General features: G+C 51.7%; 1 protein-coding gene across 1 annotated transcript in view; it reads left to right on the forward strand.

Moving 5' to 3' along the window:
• The window catches only part of SEC13 (SEC13 homolog, nuclear pore and COPII coat complex component), a 43,347-nt gene extending 36,256 nt beyond the window's left edge, over positions 1-7,091 (forward strand). Inside the window, exon 9 of the mRNA XM_043442668.1 lies at positions 6,654-7,091. Within this exon, the coding sequence (XP_043298603.1) occupies positions 6,654-6,767 (114 nt within the window). The 3' untranslated portion in view covers positions 6,768-7,091. The remainder of the gene's footprint in view (positions 1-6,653) is intronic.
• Positions 7,092-18,758: the final 11,667 nt, after the last annotated feature.

Genomic DNA, 18,758 nt, shown 5'->3' on the forward strand with positions numbered 1-18,758 from the left:
GTCTTTTTTTTTGCAAGGTAATAGTAGGTTATAAGAATGAAAATTAAAGGAGTAATAGAGGACTTAAAAATTTTTTTTTAATTAAGAAAAGAATGATAATAGTAAAAATACATCTAGGAATTTCTCTGGTGCTGTTGTGGGCACTGTGGGGTCAGTTCAGTTTCAGATAGTTCCTTGCTCCAGCTTATACTTCTCAATATCTATAGGCCCCTTCCCATGTAGTTGGTCTTAACTACAGGGATTTTAATCTGTGGCACCTGTCACTTCCAAAGCGGTTCCCTCTGTTTACTTGGCTTCTGTTTGCAGGTCTCTTCAGTGTCTAATTTCCGCCCTGACACAAGGGGGAGAAGGTGGTCTCTTGTTTAGGCTCAATCGCTCAGTCGTGCTGTGGGGAGAGGGGAACACTGCAGACAAACATCCCTAGCGTGTGTGGGGAGCGCTCGCAGTGTCTCAGCCCCACTGGGTTTGCCCCCACTCACGGCTTGTGTGCTTTCCCCATCTACACTGCTCAGGCTTCGGGTTGCTCTGCAGGGAGTGGGCCCTGGGTTGCGTGCACTTCCCAGGTCTAAGCCGTTCAGGTTCTCGGGTACTCCACCAAGGCGCAGACTCTGTTGGGCCTGCGTTTTGTGCTGTCCCATGCCCGAGCAGCTCAGGAGACCAGGTGAGTGGTGCGCTCACTCTCCCCGGGTGAGGTGCATCTTATCGCCGCTCGGGTTTCCGGTGTGCCGTGTGTCTCTTCTGGGGAGCTGATCTCAACCGTCCAGAATCTCAGGAAGTCTTTGGTTAGAAACTGGAAGCCAGCTCACAGTTTGATAGGGGATGCCCTCTCTGCGGCTGAGTTTGCCCCGTTCTGGCTCTGGCTGGCGCCTGCCTGGCCCCTGCCTCCAGCAGGGAATGGGCTGATCCGCAACCAGCTAGCTCTTCTCTGGTATTGGCTCAGTCCTTTGTTCTGTGAATGACTGGCAGTGCCTTAGGTTAGGGCTTTTTGCAGGATAGTTCTCTCTCTCTGGCTGTCCCACAGTTTAGGTGCTATCTCACGTTAGCTCCCTCCTTGCTGGTGGCGGATACCAGCGTCTGGGGTACTTCTCTGCTGGGACTTGCCTTTAGGCACATCATCTGTGGGTTTTATTTATTTTTCCTCCCAGTTATGTTGCCCTCTGAGATTTGAAAACTTCCCCCAGACCCACTGGTGAGAGGGTTTCCTTGTGTTTGGAAACTTCTCCTCTTTTAAGACTCCCTTCCCCGGATGAATCTGTTGTCCCTAACTCTGTCTCTGTCTTTATCCTTTATATTTTGTCCTACCTCCTTTCAAAGACAGTGGGCTGCTTTTCTGGGTGCCTGATGTCCTCTGCCAGAATTCAGAAGTTGTTTTGTGGCATTTGCTCATTGTTCTCATGTTCTTTTGATGAATTTGTGGGGGAGAAAGTGGTCTCCCCGTCCTATTCCTCTGCCATCTTAGGACCACCCCTCCCAGAGCATATTTCTTAAAGACAGGTGCCTTTTACAACCCAACACGCCTGGTGAGTTTGAGTGCCCTGAAGCAGCGGTTTTAGTGTTGTTGTTTGGGGCAATGGCCGCAAGGCGGCAGCATTTCTTTCTGCCCGACTCTGGTTAATGCAGCCTCCACAACCATAGGGAATGACGTGTTCTTGGGTCTGAGACTGAGACTGAAGGGTGCAGAACCAACACCCCAGGGTTCCTGTCTCCTTCCTTCCTCCTCCTCGCCCTCTACGGAAGCTGGCCACGTGGATTCGTGGTCTTTTCAAACCTCCCCCACCCAGAAGACTGCCCTCTCGGGTGCACGGGGTGTGTGTATTCTCCTCATCACCCACCAAGTCTGGTGACTGTACTGCATTCCAGAAGCACCAGGAACTCCAGATCCAAGAGTGCATCATTGCTGGTGTCTCCCTGCCAGCTTCCTCCACCCCTGCACTCCCCAGCCTCATTTCCCAACCAGCTCAGGCTCCAGGGATGGACATTAGCCCGTTTCAGAGCCCTCTTCGCAAAACAGTAGACAGCAGTCTCAGATTTTTCCTTTTTCCCTCTCTGTTTTATCTGGGAGTGTTGTTGATTTGCAGTGTTGCGTCAGTTTCACAATGCTGGGTGCTGATCACCTGTGCATATACACACCCCTCTTCTTTCTTGAATTCTGAACCCGGATAGCTTAGGATACAGCGTCCACTGGAATTCTCTCTTTCTTGCAGTAGGTTCTTGTTGATTGTGTATTTTATTAACAGGAGTTTATGTAACTGAATCCCAGCCTTCTCTTTTATCTGCCCCCTAATGCTGCACTAACCTTTTTTTCTTCTTTACTGAGCCTCTCTTTTTCGTTTAAGATAAGTTCACATCTAACAGTGTTTAGATTCTGCCTGTTATGGAAATCATGAAATATTTGTCAGTCTGCATCTGTATTAGTTGGTTCATGGTCTCATCTCTGGATCCATTCATATAGCTGTGCTTCCATTGCTGAGGAGTTAATTCCACTATATCTGTATCACGATTTTTAGCAGTTCATCTGTCATCAGTATTTATCATTTTTCTCATTGTACATAATAGTGCAGTGGACCCTGGGGTGCCAGGTAGCTTTTGAAGTTCAGGCGTCTGTAGCCGTGTGCCCGCTGGGCTCTTTCTCAGTCAACTATGATAGCTCCCTTTCTGAATTTTTGGCCAACCTCCTTAGTGTTCTGCCTAGTAGCTCTCTCAATATGTATTTACCCCAGCAGTGCAGGAGGGCTCTCTTCTTTCCAGGTTCTCTCCGAGACGGATTCTTTCACACTGTGTAAGGGTGGCCCTTGTGTTTGGTGTTGGGATTCCTAGTGGTGTTTCCTGTTGATCCTCTCTACAAATTGGGCAGGAAGACCATGTCTTTCTGTGCTAAGGTTGAGAGCAGTGTGTGGAGAATGTATCTCTGCAACCCACTACAGGAAAGCGGTTTCTGTTTTGAACTCTTATCCGTGAGGTACTGGGCCCGAAAGCAGGCACCTTGACAGCCCCACAGTTCTGGTGAGTTTGAAGTCTCCTGAAGCCGGGGTTTCCTAATGATGTTGCTTTGTGCAGTGGCCAGAGGCGGCAGCACTTCTTGCTGCCCTGCTGTGGTTCACGCAGCCTCCAGAACCGCTGGGAACGACGTGTTTCTGGGTTGTAATTGAGACTGAGGAGTACAGGGTTCCTGTCTCCTTCCTTCCTGCCCACTACCCTTCACCTCAAGAGGTGTGAACCCAGGAGCGCAGCAAGCAGGTGCTTCCTCACGTACGTGGAGTTGCTCTGGAGAAAGGCTATAGATGGGAAGCCCTCTTTTCAGACCTGTCTGCACAGAGCACTGAACTCTTGGGAGCCCTGGGTGTGCTTTAGCCTCTGCGTTACCCACCCGCTGCCAGCTACCTCAGCCCCTAGACTCGCCAGCCTTTTCTCGAGCCGGCTCCAGGCTCCAGGGATGTGACGTTCTCACAGGTTTCACAGGCCTCATTGCAGCAAAGTAGACAGTAGTCTCTTAGGTTTTTTTTTTTTCCTCTGTTTTATCTGGAAGTATTCTTGGTTTACAGTGTTCTATCAGTTTCAGAATACTGTGTGTTGATCACCTATATATATGCACACAGCTGTTGCCGCTCAGACTCTTTACCTCGATAGCTTAGGACGGACACAGTGTTCTCTGGAGTTCTCTGTGGTGTGGTATGTTCTTGTTAGATTATCTGTCTTATTAACAGGAGTTTGTATATGTGAATCCTGACCTTCTCATTTATCTGCTCGCTATACCCTGCACTAACAATTCCTTTTGTTTTTTACTCAGACTAAGTTCACATCTAACACTGTTTAGGTTTCACCTATAACTTAAATCACAAAATATTTGCCTTCTGAATCTGTGTTAGTTGGTTCCTGGGATCATCTCTGGGTCCATCCGTGGAGCTGCACTGGCATTTTTCCTTTGTTTCCATGGCTGAAGAATTAACTCCATGATATCGTACCATAATTTTTACCAGTTCATCTGTCGTTGGTATTTATCTTTCTTCTCATTGTTAATAAAAATTCAGGTGTCTGCAGACCCTGCAGAAGGAGCAGGACTCCTTCTGACTGAACTGTGATATCTCCATTTCTGAATTCTCGACCAACCTCTGGTAGTGTTCTGTCTAGTAGGTCTACCAATTTACATTTCCCTCAGTAGTGTAGGAGTTTTCCCGTCTTTCCAGGTTCTGCCCTGGGTTGCTTCTTTCACACTGTGTATGGCCCTCGTGTTTGGTGTCAGGATTCCTCGTCATGTTTCCTATTGATCCCCTCTACTAATTGGGCAGGAAAACCATGTCTTTCTGTGCTAAGGTTGAGAGCAGTGCGTGGAAAATGTACCCTGCAACCCGCTATTGGAAAGTGGTTTCTGTTTTGAATTCTTATCCCTGAGATTCTGGGGCCCTATTTCTTGAAAACGGGTGCCTTTTACAGCCCCACAGGCCTGGTGAGCTCGAAGTGTCCTGAAACCATGGTTTTAATAGCGTTGGTTTGGGAAATGGCCACAGGCGGCAGCATTTCTTTCTGCCCTTGGTGGTTGGTGTGGCCTCCTGAACCGTTGGGAACCACGTGTTCCTGGGTTGTCCCGAGACTGATGGGTACAGCAGACATCCCAGGGTTTCTGTCTCCTTCCTCCTCCTGAACCGTTAACCCACTAGATTGAAACCCGGAAGCCGCAGCACACAGGTGCTGCCCGGTGTAGGTGGGGTTGAGCCCCTGGACAGAGGCCAGAGGAGGGGAGCCCTTTGCAGAATTGGCTGTGGGGACTCGGGTCTTTCCAGATCTCCCGCCCAGGGGACTCGCCTTTTAGATCACTGGGTGTGCTTTACCCTCTGCATGGCCAGCGTGTCTGGTGATTGAGGCAGCAGGCAGTCCAGGTCCAAGAGGCATCACTGCCGGCCCCGCCCTACCAGCTCCCTAGGCCCTCGACTCCCCAGCCTGGTTTCAGCCAGCTCAGGCTCCAGGGATGGACATTAGCCCTGGTTTCAGAGCCCTCATCATACCATAGTAGACAATAGTCTCTTAGGTTTTCCTTTTTTCCTTTTTATTTTACCTGGGACTACTGCAGATTTAGAGCGTTGTGTCAGTTTCAGAACACTGTGTGCTGGCCCCCTGTCCCTATACACTCACCTGTTCTTTCTCGTAGTAGAGCTCTGCTGGGCTACAAAAGGGTCTTTTTGATGGTTTGTGTTATTAATAGAAGTTTCTCTACATGAATTGCAACCTCCTGATTTATCCACCCAGGATACTCTTGAGATTGTTTTTTTCACATTGTGTTACGATTGCCATTTTTATTAATTTCAAGGAATTCTCCCTGAATTTCCTGTTTCTTTTCTGCTCTAATTATGGATTAGACCATGTATTTCTGTGCTGTATCTGATTAACATTTGGATTCAATTCTAGCACTCATTGCTTCAGGTTCTGTACCTGGGAGCCTCTCAATGTAGTGGTATCACAGATAGTACTTTCTATCTGTTGAAGCAGCTCCTTGTGGCACAGTTTTAGAGCATCTGGATAGGACTGCCCACCTGGTCCTTCCCCCAGCTCACCCCGAATGTGTCACGTCCCTGTCCTGGCAATACAGCAGGACAGGGTCCAAAGGAGGCTTGCTCTCACTTTGAGCTTCTGAGCGAGAGGGTGCACTGGATTCTTGGTGAGTGAGGTGACTCAGTTTTTTTCTACAGAGTGCCAGTGCAGTCTCCTGCCTGAGTGGTCGGAAGTGGTTCCTGGCCTGGGAAGCAGCTCTAAGGTTTCTCACTAAGTCGTGTCCAGCTCTTTGCGAACCCGTGGAGTGTGTGTAGCCTGCCCCACTCCTCTGACCATGGATTTTCCAGGCAAGAATGCTGGAGCAGGTTGCCATTTCCTCCTCCAGGGGATTTTCCTCACTCAGGGATCGAGGCTGCGTCTCCTGCGCTGCAGGCAGATTCTTTACCAGCTGAGCCATCAGGCGAGCCGTGCTGTGAGGTTACCATGACTCGTTTGTGGTCTTATGTCTAGCCTTCAGTGTCCCCACGTTCCCTGCAGGAACAGACTCCTGCCCCAAGATCCGGGTGCTGGCCGTGGCAGGCCTTACCCGGCACAGTTATTGTCTCAGCAGCAGAGCCTCAGATTCAACTGCAGTCTCTGTGGAGCCAAACCAGAGCAGCCAATATGCGAAGTGGGAACTTCTTTGCAAGCAGAGAGCTCTCTTCTCACTCTGGTGCCAGAGCCTCAGGAGAAGCCTCTCTGCGTGGTGCTCTGCCAGCCCTGGAAAGGGGCCCTGGGCAAACATGGGCCACACCTCTCACCTTCTCATGGAGTCGGTCTCCGGCTTTGCGGTGGGGCACTTCAGCCTCAGTGCCGTGCTGTAGGATCTGTTCAGGCATGTCGTGTCCCTGAGAAGCTCTCAGTTCTTCATGAGGCAGATGAAGCCAGGAGCAGCTGGAGTCATCCTCTTCCTGACATCCCTCTCCCCACCCCTGTCTTCCTCTGTGTGGGTTTTTATTCCTTTACTTACCTTGGTTCCTCCACTGAAAAAACCACCAAATGTAAGTGCTCGATTTACCCCTTGTGGTGAGCTGTGGTCTCCGATGGAGGTGGAGTGTGCGCTCCTCCTGAGGACGCAGGGAGAGGAGGGCAGGGTGCCTCCTCCAGCGGGTGCCGTGTTCTGCTTGCAGGTGACCCTGTGGAAGGAGTCGGTCGACGGGCAGTGGGTGTGCATCAGTGACGTCAACAAGGGCCAGGGATCCGTGTCCACGTCTGTCACAGAGGGACAGCAGAACGAGCAGTGAGTGCACAGCGTGCCTGGTTCTCCACCTGCTGCAGACCCTGGGCCAGCAGCCCAGACGGCGGAGAGGAAGAACGCCCCGCTCCCGCGCCATCCCCTTCGGGAGAGTCACAGACACAACAGGACTATCATCTGCCTTAACATGATCTGATATGGTTTGTAACCTACCGTCCAGCTGAACACACACTTGTTCTGAGGGGAAAACTATGAAAAGATCTGAAGGTTGTTATTTTAAGATACTTTGGTCATTTTTAAGTACCTTTTATGTTCAGGTGTCATTTGTGTGATTTGTTTCCAGAGTAATTAAATAAACACATATTGCTTATAACTCTCCCTGCATTTTCCTAACCCACCTAAAACCGAGCTCCTTTTTTAGTTGTCCGAGAAGAGCACAGATGCAGACCAGGTCCCCGGGGGCCTGGCCAAGCCTCTCACACACCTGTCGGGCACCGTGCCCCTACCCGAGTTCTGCTGCAGGCACCCTGCAGAGCTCCGTGTGCACAGAGCCGTGCGCTGGGCCGCCAGGGCTGCAGCTGTCTCCCCTGCACTACTCACTCACCCTGAGGATACGCCTGTTATGGACGGGCTGATAAAAGCCTGCCCTGTCCACTTACGCCCGTTTGCGGGTGGAGGGCCTTACTCACCCTAATGGAGGAGCACCTCAGAGCACCTGTGACCATGACTGGAAGGAGCATTCACACCACTCACTGCAGTGATTGAGATCTCTGCAGACAGCATGTCGAGCCTCTGGAGGCAGAAAATCTGGAATTACCACTGAGGGAATCAGCAGGAAGGTGAGAAACTGCCCCTGTGCTATGTACAGCCTGTAACTACTAAAAACCAGGGAAAGAAAAAACCCTGAGCGTGAAGAGGCTTGCTGTCCCCATGCCTGAGCACGCGGTCCCCAAGTCCGATCCAGCTGACCCCAGGGGGTGCTGTAAGGTTTTGGAATAAACGTTTTCTCCCCTGGAGTAGAATTCTAGTGTCTCCTCACTTCCAGACTGGGCCTCCACTTAACCCAGGAGGCCTACCCTGAACGCTAATCTCAGCCAAAAGGACCCAAGAGATACTGCATCAACAGGAGAAAAGTGCTTGAAACTTTCATACGGCCTCCACAGGCTGCCTGCAACCCCTTAGCTTCAAGCCCCCTAACTTCCAAAGGACAAGACTGCAGCATAGCCTTTTGGCAGGGGTGTCCGAATACCTGCAGGTCAGCAGTGAAGCAGGAGGAATCGGACACAGGCCTTTGGGATTTGTGCTTCCATGTTCCACAGACACTGGCAACCCAAAGCCCCCATCTTCCCAAGGCTTTGGTCTCCCCACTGACCTGGGTTGGACATAGACATGTGGTGCCTCCTTGTGGCCATTTCCTGTTCTTACAGTGTACAAACTGGTGCTTCATAAATAAGGAACACTTACCGAAATCAATCCTGAATATGCATTGGAAGGACTGATGCTGAAGCTGAAACTCCAATACTTTAGCCACCTGATTTGAAGAACTGACTCACTGAAAAAGACCCTGATGCTGGGAAAGATTAAAGACAGGAGGAAAAGGGGAAGGCAGAGGATGAGATGGTTAGATGGCATCACCAACTCGATGGACATGAATTTGACCAAGGTCTGGGAGTTGGTGATGGACAGGGAGGCCTGGCGTGCTGCAGTCCACGGGGTCACAAAGAGACAGGACTGAGCGACTGAACTGACCCTAAAAACACCCTGGCGGAGGTCGGCGAGTAAAACTTCAAAAACCATAAACAGGGACTTTCAACAAGCCCCAGTCAAAAGGGAATTTTCCTCAAAGTATTTACAAGAAACAAGGCACATTAAATGCTGCACCAGATCCCTCAAACTCAAAGACAGGACCGTCAAATCTACACCCTGCGCCATCTGCCGTGAGTCAGAATGTCCAGCACAAAGGTCTGCAAACAGTAAATGCTGCAGATCGAGGACAAAGGGAACCCTCCAGGCCACTATGGAAAACAATACTCAGGCTTCTGAAAGGGACATCACAGCTCCATGTGAGCAAAGTACATGCTCCCAGACATAAAGTAAAAAGCAACTGGAAATTGAAATGGCCTGGGCATCAAAATGCTTGCTGTAGGAATATGAACAACCTCGAGATTGGGAATCAAACCAAATGACCAGGACCATTAGGATGCCAAAAAAATCCACCTGGGACGTGCATGCACTAGACTACTGAAATAGCCATGAAATAAGAAAACAATTTTGATGCAATAAGGATGGACCTAGAGATCTTGGGACTCAGGGAACTAAGACGGCAGCCATAGGATTTGGGGTAGGGATGTCATCTCAGCCTGCACGGAAATGAACCCTCTGAGAAAACAGAAACAAACCTAGAGTCCTGGAAGCAAAATGTGTGTGTGGCAGGGGCAAAAGCTGGGGGAAAGGCTATAAAGGAACACTCGGGAACGAGCAGTTCACACTGCCACATAAAAATCGACCCTCCATCAATAGATGGCACATGCAGTCTACCCAGCACTGTGTAAGAGCCTCCATGGGAAAAGAACCCAAAAACAGTGCTATGCAGACAGACGTGTACAACTGAATAATGGTGCTGCCCATCTACATGCACGTGGAGGAAATCAGTTATGTGTTTCAAACAGTATCACATTCCCCACAGCCTGGGTCCCCTGGCAGGTGTCCCATGCCTAAGCAGCCTTGGCCCCAAGGCCAGATCCCCCTGAGCTCAGGCTGCTGTAGAGCTTTTGGCATAAACGTTCCTCCCTTGGACTTACAGAGCCTCAGTTCCCGAATGGGCCTCAATCTGAGACCCAGGCGGCCTACCCTGAATGCTAATCTCAGCCAGAAGGACCCAAGAGACACGGCACTATCGGGGAGAAATGCACCACAAGCTTTTCATACGGCCTGCACAGGCTCTGGTGGTGGGGTCTCACCTGCAGCCCCCTAACTTCCAGAGGACGAAATTTCAGCATAGCAGTTTGGGGTCTGAACATCTACAGGTCAAGGGTGAAGTAGGAGGAGGAATAAGACGCGAGCCTTTGTGGGTTTTGCTGGCATGTTCCACAGACGTTCGCCACCCTAAGCCTGCACTTCCCTAAGGCGCTGGTCTCCCCACTGACCTGGGTTGGGCATGGAAAAGTAATGCCGCCTTGTGGCCATTTCCTGCTATTACAACGTACAAACTGGTGCTTCAAGGCCCTGCATAATCAAAGGGCTGCGGGGCCTTAAATAAGGAGCACTTACCCTAGAAATGGGCCTCCCTTGTGCCCCAGCTCAGGTAAAGAATCTGCCTGCATTGTGGGAGACCTGGGTTCAATCCCTGGGTTGGGAAGACCCCTTGGAAAAGGAAAAGGCTACTCACTCCAGTATCCCAGCCTGGAGAATGCCACGGACCTTGCAGAGTTGGACACGACAGAGTGATTTTCACTTTCACTACCCTAGAAATACCCTGGCACAGGTCAGAGAGTAAAACTTCAAACCCCATAAATAAGATGACTTTCTAAAAGCCCTATTCAAAAGGAAATCTTCCTCAAAGTATTTACAAGAAACAAACAAGGCACATTAAATGCTACACCACATCCCTCAAACTCAAGACCGGACCATCAAAACTACACCCTGCACCACCTGCATGAGTCAGAATGTCCAGCATCAAATATGCAGACCCAGGAGGAAAGGGAAACCTCCATGCCAACGCTGGCAATGCAAATAGGTACAGGCCACTCTGGAAGACAGTACTCAGGCTTTTGAAAGGGAAATCACAGCTCCATATGAGCCTAGGACACACTCCCGGACAGAAACAGAAACAGAAACGCCACGGGCATCAAAATGCATGCTGCAGCAATGTGGACAATAGTCAAGATTGGGAATCAAACCAAATGATAGGTTACTGGCATGCCGGAAAACATCCAGCTGGGACATGTATGCGCTAGACTACTGAAACAGCCGTGAAATAAAGAAGGAAACAATACCTTGCTCCGCAAGAAGGATGGACCTAGAGATCTCTGGACTCAGGGAACTTAGGTAAAGGCAGATGATGTAGGATTTGCTGTACTGGTGTCATCTGAGAAAACAGAAACAGACTTAGAGTCCTGGAAGCAACATGTGTGTCTGTCAAGGGCAAAAGCCGGGGAACAGGCTATAAAGGAACACTGGGGAACGAGCAGTTGACACTGCCACGTGAAAATCCACCCTCCCTCACTACACAGCACACACACTCTGCCCAGCACTGTGTAAGAGCCTCCACGGGGAGAGAGTCCTCCACGGGGAGAGAGTGCTCCACGGGGAGAGAGTCCTCCACGGGAAGAGAGTCCTCCACGGGGAAACAGCCCATAAAAGGAGAGCTGTGCAGACGTGTACCACTGAAGAATGCTGCTGCCCATCTGCATCATGCACGTGGAGATCAATTATGCCCTCATACACCTCAACACCTGAAGTATGTTTCAAACAGTATCATATTCCCCACAGCCTGGGTCCCAAGGCCAGACCCACCTGAGCTCAGGCTGCTGTAGAGGTTTTGGCATAAACGTTCCTCCCTGGGAGTCCCAGCGCCTCCTCAGTTCCCGAGTGGGCCTCAGTCTGAGACCCAGGCAGCCTACCCTGAACGCCAGAAGGACCCGAGACACTGCACTATCGGGGAGAAAAGCACTTCAAACTTTCGTACGGCCTGCACAGGCTCTGGTGGTGGGGTCTCCCCTGCAGCCCTTAGCGTCAGGCCCCGTAACTTCCAAAGGACAGGAATGCAGCATAGCAGTTTCCCAGGGCTTTCTGAGTATCTGCGGGTCAAGGGTGAAGTAGGAGGAGGAATGAGACACGAGGCTTTGGGGTTTGTGGGGGCATGTTCCAAGGACACGGACCACCCAAAGCCCCCATTTTCCTAAGGCGCTGGCTGCTCTCCCCACTGACCTGGGTTGGGCATGGGAAAGTAGTGCCACCTTGTGGCCATTTCCTGCTATTACAACCTTCAAACTGGTGCTTCAGGACACCATAATCAAAGGACTGCGGGGCCTTAAATAAGGAGCACTTACCCTAGAAGCACCCTGGGCAGGTCAGTGAGTAAAAACTTCAAAACCCATAAACAGGAGGGCTTTCAGCAAGCCCTATTCAAAAGGGAATTTTCCTCAACTATTTACAAGAGACAAACAAGGCACATTAAATGCTGCACCAGATCCCTCAAACTCAGAGACAGGACCGTCAAAACTACACCCTGCACTGCCTGCCATGAGTCAGAATGTCTAGCGCAAAGGTCTGCAAAGAGTCAGTGCTGCAGATCGAGGACAAAGGGAACCCTCCGTGCCGATGCTGGCACCGCACACAGGCCCGGGCCACTGGAAAGAAAACTCAGGCTCCTGAGAGGGACATCACAGCTCCACGTGGGAATGGCACACGCTCCTGGACAGAAAGAGACTAGGGATTATCAAAATGCGCGCTGCAGGAATATGGACAATGCTCACGATAGGCAGTCGAAGCAATGGCCAGGACCACTTGCACACCTGGGACACGTTTGCCGCAGTAACTGACTCGGCTATGAAATGAAGACGAAAACAATGCCTCTGACAGCAACAAGGATGAACCTAGAGGTCTCTGGACTCAGGGAACTTATGTAAAGGCTGCAGCCAAAGGATTTGGTGTAGTGGTGTCATCTCAAACTGGAGAGAAATAAACCCTCTGAGAAAACAGAAACAGACTGAGTCCTGGAAACAAAATGTGCGTGCGGTTGGGACAAAAGCTGGGGGGGGGAAGGTACGAGCAGTTCACAGCACTACATAAAACATCGACCCTCCATCACAAAGGAAGCTGTGCAGACGTGTACAGCTGAATGCTGCTGCTGCCCGTCTACATCATGCACGCCAAGGAGACCAATTATGTCTTTATACACTTCAAAGTATTGAAGTATTTGTAAAAATGTCTATTATGTTCCCCACAGCCTGGGTCCCCTGGCTTGGTTCCCTAGCCTAGACTGTCCTGGATCCAAGCGTGCTGTAGAGGTTTTGGCAGAAATGATCCCCCCTGGTAGCCTAGTGCCTCCCACTTCTGGTTCGGTCTTCTGTTTTAGACCCAAATGCCCAGTCTCTCAAATCTAATCCCAGCCTCAAGGACCCCAAAGATAAGTGGCCATCCACAAGAAATGGTTTCAAAGTGCAGTGGCCTCAGCATGCTCTGGTGTGGGCTTCCTGCCTACATTCTCTAAGCTTAGAGTCGTCATCTTTATTAAGAACAACCCCTCAGCATAGTAGTTTATTTGGGTTCAGGTACATCTGGATGTGTTTATGGTGAGGAAGAACTCCAAAATATGTCAAACAAAAACTCACAGAAGTGAAGAGAAGTCTTTTCCAATGCTAGCTGGTGATCTCAATGCTCATCCTTCAGCAGTAGAACACGTAGACCCCTGAAAAACAGTCAGGTGATGGAATACTATCTATTTGACCTAAGTGGCATTCATAGAACATTCTTCCCAACAACACTTAAAACACATTCAAGTGTTAATAAACACTCATAAATAAATATAATAAACACTCATCAAAATAGACTAATTCCTGGACCCCAAAACAACTGTCTCGCTGTCTAGCTCTGTAAAAGCTTTCCTTCCAAGGAGCTAGCATTTTTTTCATTTCATGGCTGAAGTCACCATCAGAAGTGATTTTTGGAGCCCAAGAAAATAAAATCTTTCACTGCTTCCACCTTTCCCTTCCATTTGCCATGAAACAAAATTGTTGAAGCTGAAGTCACCATTCTTTTGCCACCTGATGGAAAGAGCGGACTCAATGGAAAAGACCCTGATGCTGGTAGAGATCGAAGGCAAAAGGAGAAGGGGCGGCAGAGCGTGAGACGGTTGGATGGCATCACCGACTCCATGGACATGAGTCTGAGGAAACTCCAGGAGACAGTGAAGGACAGGGAAGCCTGGACACAACTTCGCAACTAAACGACGACAGTGAAAGGGGGCTGCGGTAAACTGCGAGAGCGTGTCACCTGTGAAAGGTACAGACCAAAGCTTTCTAAGACAAATCACGTGGCTGCTGAGATTTGCTCTTACAACATCCCCCTCAAATGAAAAACAGTATGAGGGTAAGTACACGAAAGCAGATGCTGAGACGTGTTGGAACTGATGATGGGTGCTTGCAGACTCAAGGAATTAATTACTCGTTCTGCTTTCTTTGTAAGTTTGAAATTTTCTAGAAGCTCAAATATATCTGGAGAGAGAGTTTAGCTTACACAGGTTTCTGTTGGAAAACTTTTGGCCGAGTTTTCCGTTGGGAACATGACTTTGTAATCAAAAAGGAACTTGTGAAAATTCAGATTCTCAGCCCCAAGGCAGACTTATCAGAGTCAGAAGATGAAGCATGAGGAAGTCAGCTTTCCTACGGCCTCCCCCGTGAATCCACTGCAGCGCAGCTCAAGTCTGCACCCAGCAGTTGCGATCAGGTGACCCCACGGGCCTCACCGGGAGGTCCCACGGCTCTTAGTGACCCCGAGACTAAGGCTGCGCTACCTGCAGCTCCGAGAGCCGTTTCAGCACGGTGGTGGAGCGGGTGTCGAGCTAGATAGTTTGGAGGGGCCAGTATCCAGTGAGGAACAGGATACAGGGAAAGGAAATTCTGCCTGGACACGGGGGCATCGACAGACCTTCCCAGGATGAGAGACCTGGGCGTGATTGAAGGCTGAGGGCGGAAGCTGCTGGACAGGAAGCCTGAAGATAGACTAGTATCTGGGGCTCCAGCCCCACGATGGCAGGAGAACAGGGGCGCCCCAGTGGGAAAGGAGGGGTGAGAGAGCACTTGGCTAACGTGAGGGGTGAGTTAAGAGTGACGCCCATGGTGTCTCCAGTTCTTAAATGACTACTAAGCTGTTCCTGTTAACTGCCCATCTCGTTTCTATAAAGGGGGGAAAAGGGAGAGGGTTTCATATGATCATCATGTTAGAAACGGTCATTTTATTGTTAAATAAACCTTCATTTTAGAAGATTAATCTTGAGTTCCTGGTGCCCACATATTTTTATCGAGCACCCTGTACCCAACTTTTTTAGAAAGTGTCCACTTATGTAAACATACCATTTCTTAGATGATTTTACTATTCATAAGGGAAGTTTTTCTTAAGGATATATTTGAATATTGAATTTTTCCTATCATGTTGCATTCTGCTGCCCTTGGCAAAATGTACAGTAGGTTTTCATAAAAAGTGAAAGCCATTCAGTTGTATCTGACTCTTTGCAACCCCATGGACTATACAGTCCATGGAATTCTCCAGGCCAGAATACTGGAGTGGGCAGCCTTTCCCTTCTCCAGGGGATCTTCCCAACCCAGGGATTGAACCCTGGTCTCCCGAATTGCAGGCGGATTCTTTACCAGCTGAGCCACAAGGGAAGCCCAAGAATACTGGAGTGGGTAGCCTGTCCCTTCTCCAGGGGATCTTCTTGACCCAGGAATCAAACGGGTCTCCTGCATTACAGGTGGATTCTTTACCAACTGAGCTATTGGGGAATCCTGTAGATTTTCAGTCATCATCTATTTTTTGTCATCCAGATGTATCTTCTGTTTTTTTAAATACACTTATTTTACAGCTGTGACTTTACTATGGACTTTAAATAAAGAAATAGAAATAAAAAAACATAAACAAAAAAAAAAGAGTGACAGCCACGTTGATCTAGTCCTCGCCCTGTGCAGGAGCTGGGAGCCACAGGTCCCTACTAAGCGCTGGAAGTGCAGCAGGTCTGAACTGAAACGTGCTGCGGAAATAAGACCCACCAGACCGTAAGGCTTAGTGAAAAGAAAACCAGTGCCAAATAGTAAATCACTGACTGCGTGCCAAATTGATAGTGTTTTGGATATATTAAAGTATATTATTAAAATTGATTTTACCTCTTTCTGCATTCTTTGATGTGACTTCTAAGGAATTTTTCATGGCATGGCTGGCATGATACTTCTATTTTGAAAGTCAGAAGGAGAGAAAGAAGTCGGACCAAAGAGCCCTATCTCACAAAATAAAACCTGTTTCTATAACCCCAAACTCCGCCTCGGTCATACCAAGGTTGGTCTAAGTTGATGAAAAAAGTGCCTAATAAGCCAACTCATCCTTGGTGCAAACAAAAGGACAGTGGGCCATGTACACAGTTTGTCCTCAGACACCATTTACACATGGCAGTTACTTGGGTGACGCTGCGTCCCTGTCCGTTCACGAGGCCAGGCCCTCGAGGCCGTGCGGTGGGAAGGACACACCACCCAGCGGGCAAGGACTGCTCCGAGGTGCCAACAGACAGGTGCGGGCTGGCCTCGCGTTACCCGCACTCCGACGGACATCATGAGCTGGGGAAGGTCAGTCCTTCCCCGGAGACAGTCCTCCTCCAGAGAACTCGGGTCAGGTCTGCGTGTGCCCCCTCCTCAGTCCGCTCCCCCTTCCGCAGCTGGCGGTGGGCAGCAGGGTACGTCCGGGTGCCGCCTCCCCGTCCCTCGGCCCTCCCTTCCTTCCCCAACTTGCCTGGGCTCTGCGGGATGAGCCTGGGGTGGTTTCCCCCCCGCAGGCCTCCTGTCTGCACTTTCCTGTTCCCAGGATCCGAGGGCGAGGGAACCAGGGAGCAAGCGTGTGCCATGTTTGCTCGCGGGGACTGTTATCTAAGATCAACACCCGCAGCTCCATCTCCACCATGCAGGGAGGCCTCATGTCACAGCAGGAGCCTGGTCACCATAGATGGTTTGGGTTGTTTTGTTTTTTTTGCTGGAGCTGGCAAGGAGAGGCTCTGAAAAAGCTGCCGGCCGTCTCGAACATCTCCCCACCCCACTCCACCTTCAGCCCTTCTGGGCTCCCAAGGTGAGGAGCCCTACGCTCAGGGGACCCACAAGGGGAAGGTCTCCCAGGGACACGCTTACCCTCTCCTGGGACTGATGGAGGCTCCTGGTTGAAAGCTCTCCAGCAGAAGGTACCGAGTCCCCACACTGCATGGTGGGGCTCAGTCCAGCCCCTCCCAGGTCCCCCACCCCTAGGGTCTCCACAAGGTCCACCTACGTCAGGCCAGCATCCGACAGCCAGAGGTCTGCTGGCGGCCCCAGCCCCTTCCTGATCGGGAGCCCAGCTGGCGGCCCACACGGCACTGAGGGCAGCGTGGCTTTGGGGGAAGGGTGGCCCCTTTAAACAGTCAGTTTTTCTCCCCGTGAAACGAGAGGTGCAGCCTCCCAAGTCTTCAAGGTCAATCACTCACGCCACTGCTCACAAGCCTTCAAAGTCTTCCCTCCGCCAGATCAAAGCCCAGATGCCTGTGCCAGGAGCTTCCCAAGAGCACTCATTCCCACCCCGCCCCTCCTTCCAGGCCTTTCCTCACAGCCCACTCCTCCCCCCACTGCTGCTACCGTCCTCCAAGCACCCCACCTCCTCGCTGGGGGGCTCCACACAGTCTACACCCACTCCCGCCGCTCACCTCGGCTCCCACCCTCGGCCTGCAGCGGGGCCTCCCTTCACAGCCCAGCCCCACTGCCACGGCCCTGATGGGGGCGGCCTTCCCCCGCTCCCAGCCCGAGCAGCGAGTTCCTCCTCTGAGACGCCAGAACGTCTACGCAGACCACACACCGAGGCCTCAGGAGTCACCGCCTGGGCAGCCGGTGGGACGAATGGCTCCGGGCAGGTTAAAAACCCCCCACGTGGTTGGCCAGCTCATCGTCAGGGAACATGTGACGTGGCCGAGGCTGGCAAAGGCACGAAGAACAGCTACCGCGTGACACTCGACAGCTTACAAAGGATGTCACGTCTTCACCTCGGTCTGTCCTCAAAGCCGCCCTGAGAGGCAGCCCTGCGCAGGGGACACTCTGTGACCTCGCTGAGGCCGACGTGCGCGTGGTCAGCCGCGGCAGCGCCGGGGCCGCTTGGCTGCCTCTCAGGGCCGGCCGGGGGAGGGGAGGCAAGCCCACATGTTAAGGAAGACCACGCAGGGCGGAGCCATCCCGCTTCCTCCCAGAGGCGAGGACGGGCCTTCAGCCGCTGCTGGAGACAGTCACTGCCCTGCTCCTCCAGTTTCCCCATCTGAAAAACAGGCCTTCCTTCCGGGCGGCCTGAGAATGCCAGGAGGCTCCCAAGCCATGGGAGCCAGAGCTGCGTCCCTCATGAGGCCCGAGGCAGCACAAGCCTCAGATCGAGCGATGATACCTGGTTCATCACCGATTTCACGGACATGAACTTGGGCAAACTCCAGGAGAGGATGAGGGATGGGGACACCTGGCCGTCGCAGTCCATGGGGTCGCAAAGAGTCAGCCGTGACTTGGCAACTGAACAACAGCAACCGACCTGGTTCTATCCCAGGAGGAGGAGGCGAGCAGAAAGGCCAGCGGGTCACGGCCGCCAAGCAGCGATGCCAGGCTGGCCCCAGGGCACACTCTCCCCGCTCCCGCCCAAGCCGAGGCGGGCACGCCTGGGCACAGGAGGGGCAGGTGGCCCCATGGGGCCGCCCCAGCCAAGCCGGCCGTCTCCCAGGGATTTGACCTCTGCTGTTGACGTCTCCCTGGTGGGTGTCGGAAGCCTTTTTAGTTCCCAAGGAATGGCACTCAGCCCCCAGATGCCAGGCTGCCCTGAGAGATGGCTGCTAGTTTCAGACAAACACAGGCTGCCCTATATAAGGACCAGATGGCCACCAGTCGCCACCTCTGCCCGGAACCCCAGGTAGGCACTCTGGGCACGCTCGCGTGCGGGGGGTCTGTTTATGGGTCTAACTCATGGCAACAGCCGCGCACCCGCAGGCCCTTCTGAACACGGGGAGGTTGCAGGGCCCCGGGCCGCCTGGCTGCTCCCAGCTGGACTTGGGAGCAGCCCCGGTACCCCCACGTCTCCTGGGACCTGGCCGGTTCGCCTTCCTCACCCCTCCACCAGAAACATGGCACAAGGTTCTCAGGGTGGGGAACGAAGGATGTGGACAGTCCCACTGCCAAGCACCCGCCCCCAAGAGAACAGTCTTGGGAAGGAGCCCGCATGCTCCTACCTGGGGAGGCGGGCAGACGGCACTCCTGGGGGAGAGCTGCTCCAGACAGCAGTCACCCCG

Source organism: Cervus canadensis, chromosome 22 (assembly GCF_019320065.1).
Source record: "Cervus canadensis isolate Bull #8, Minnesota chromosome 22, ASM1932006v1, whole genome shotgun sequence".
Classification (NCBI taxonomy): Eukaryota; Metazoa; Chordata; class Mammalia; order Artiodactyla; family Cervidae; genus Cervus; species Cervus canadensis.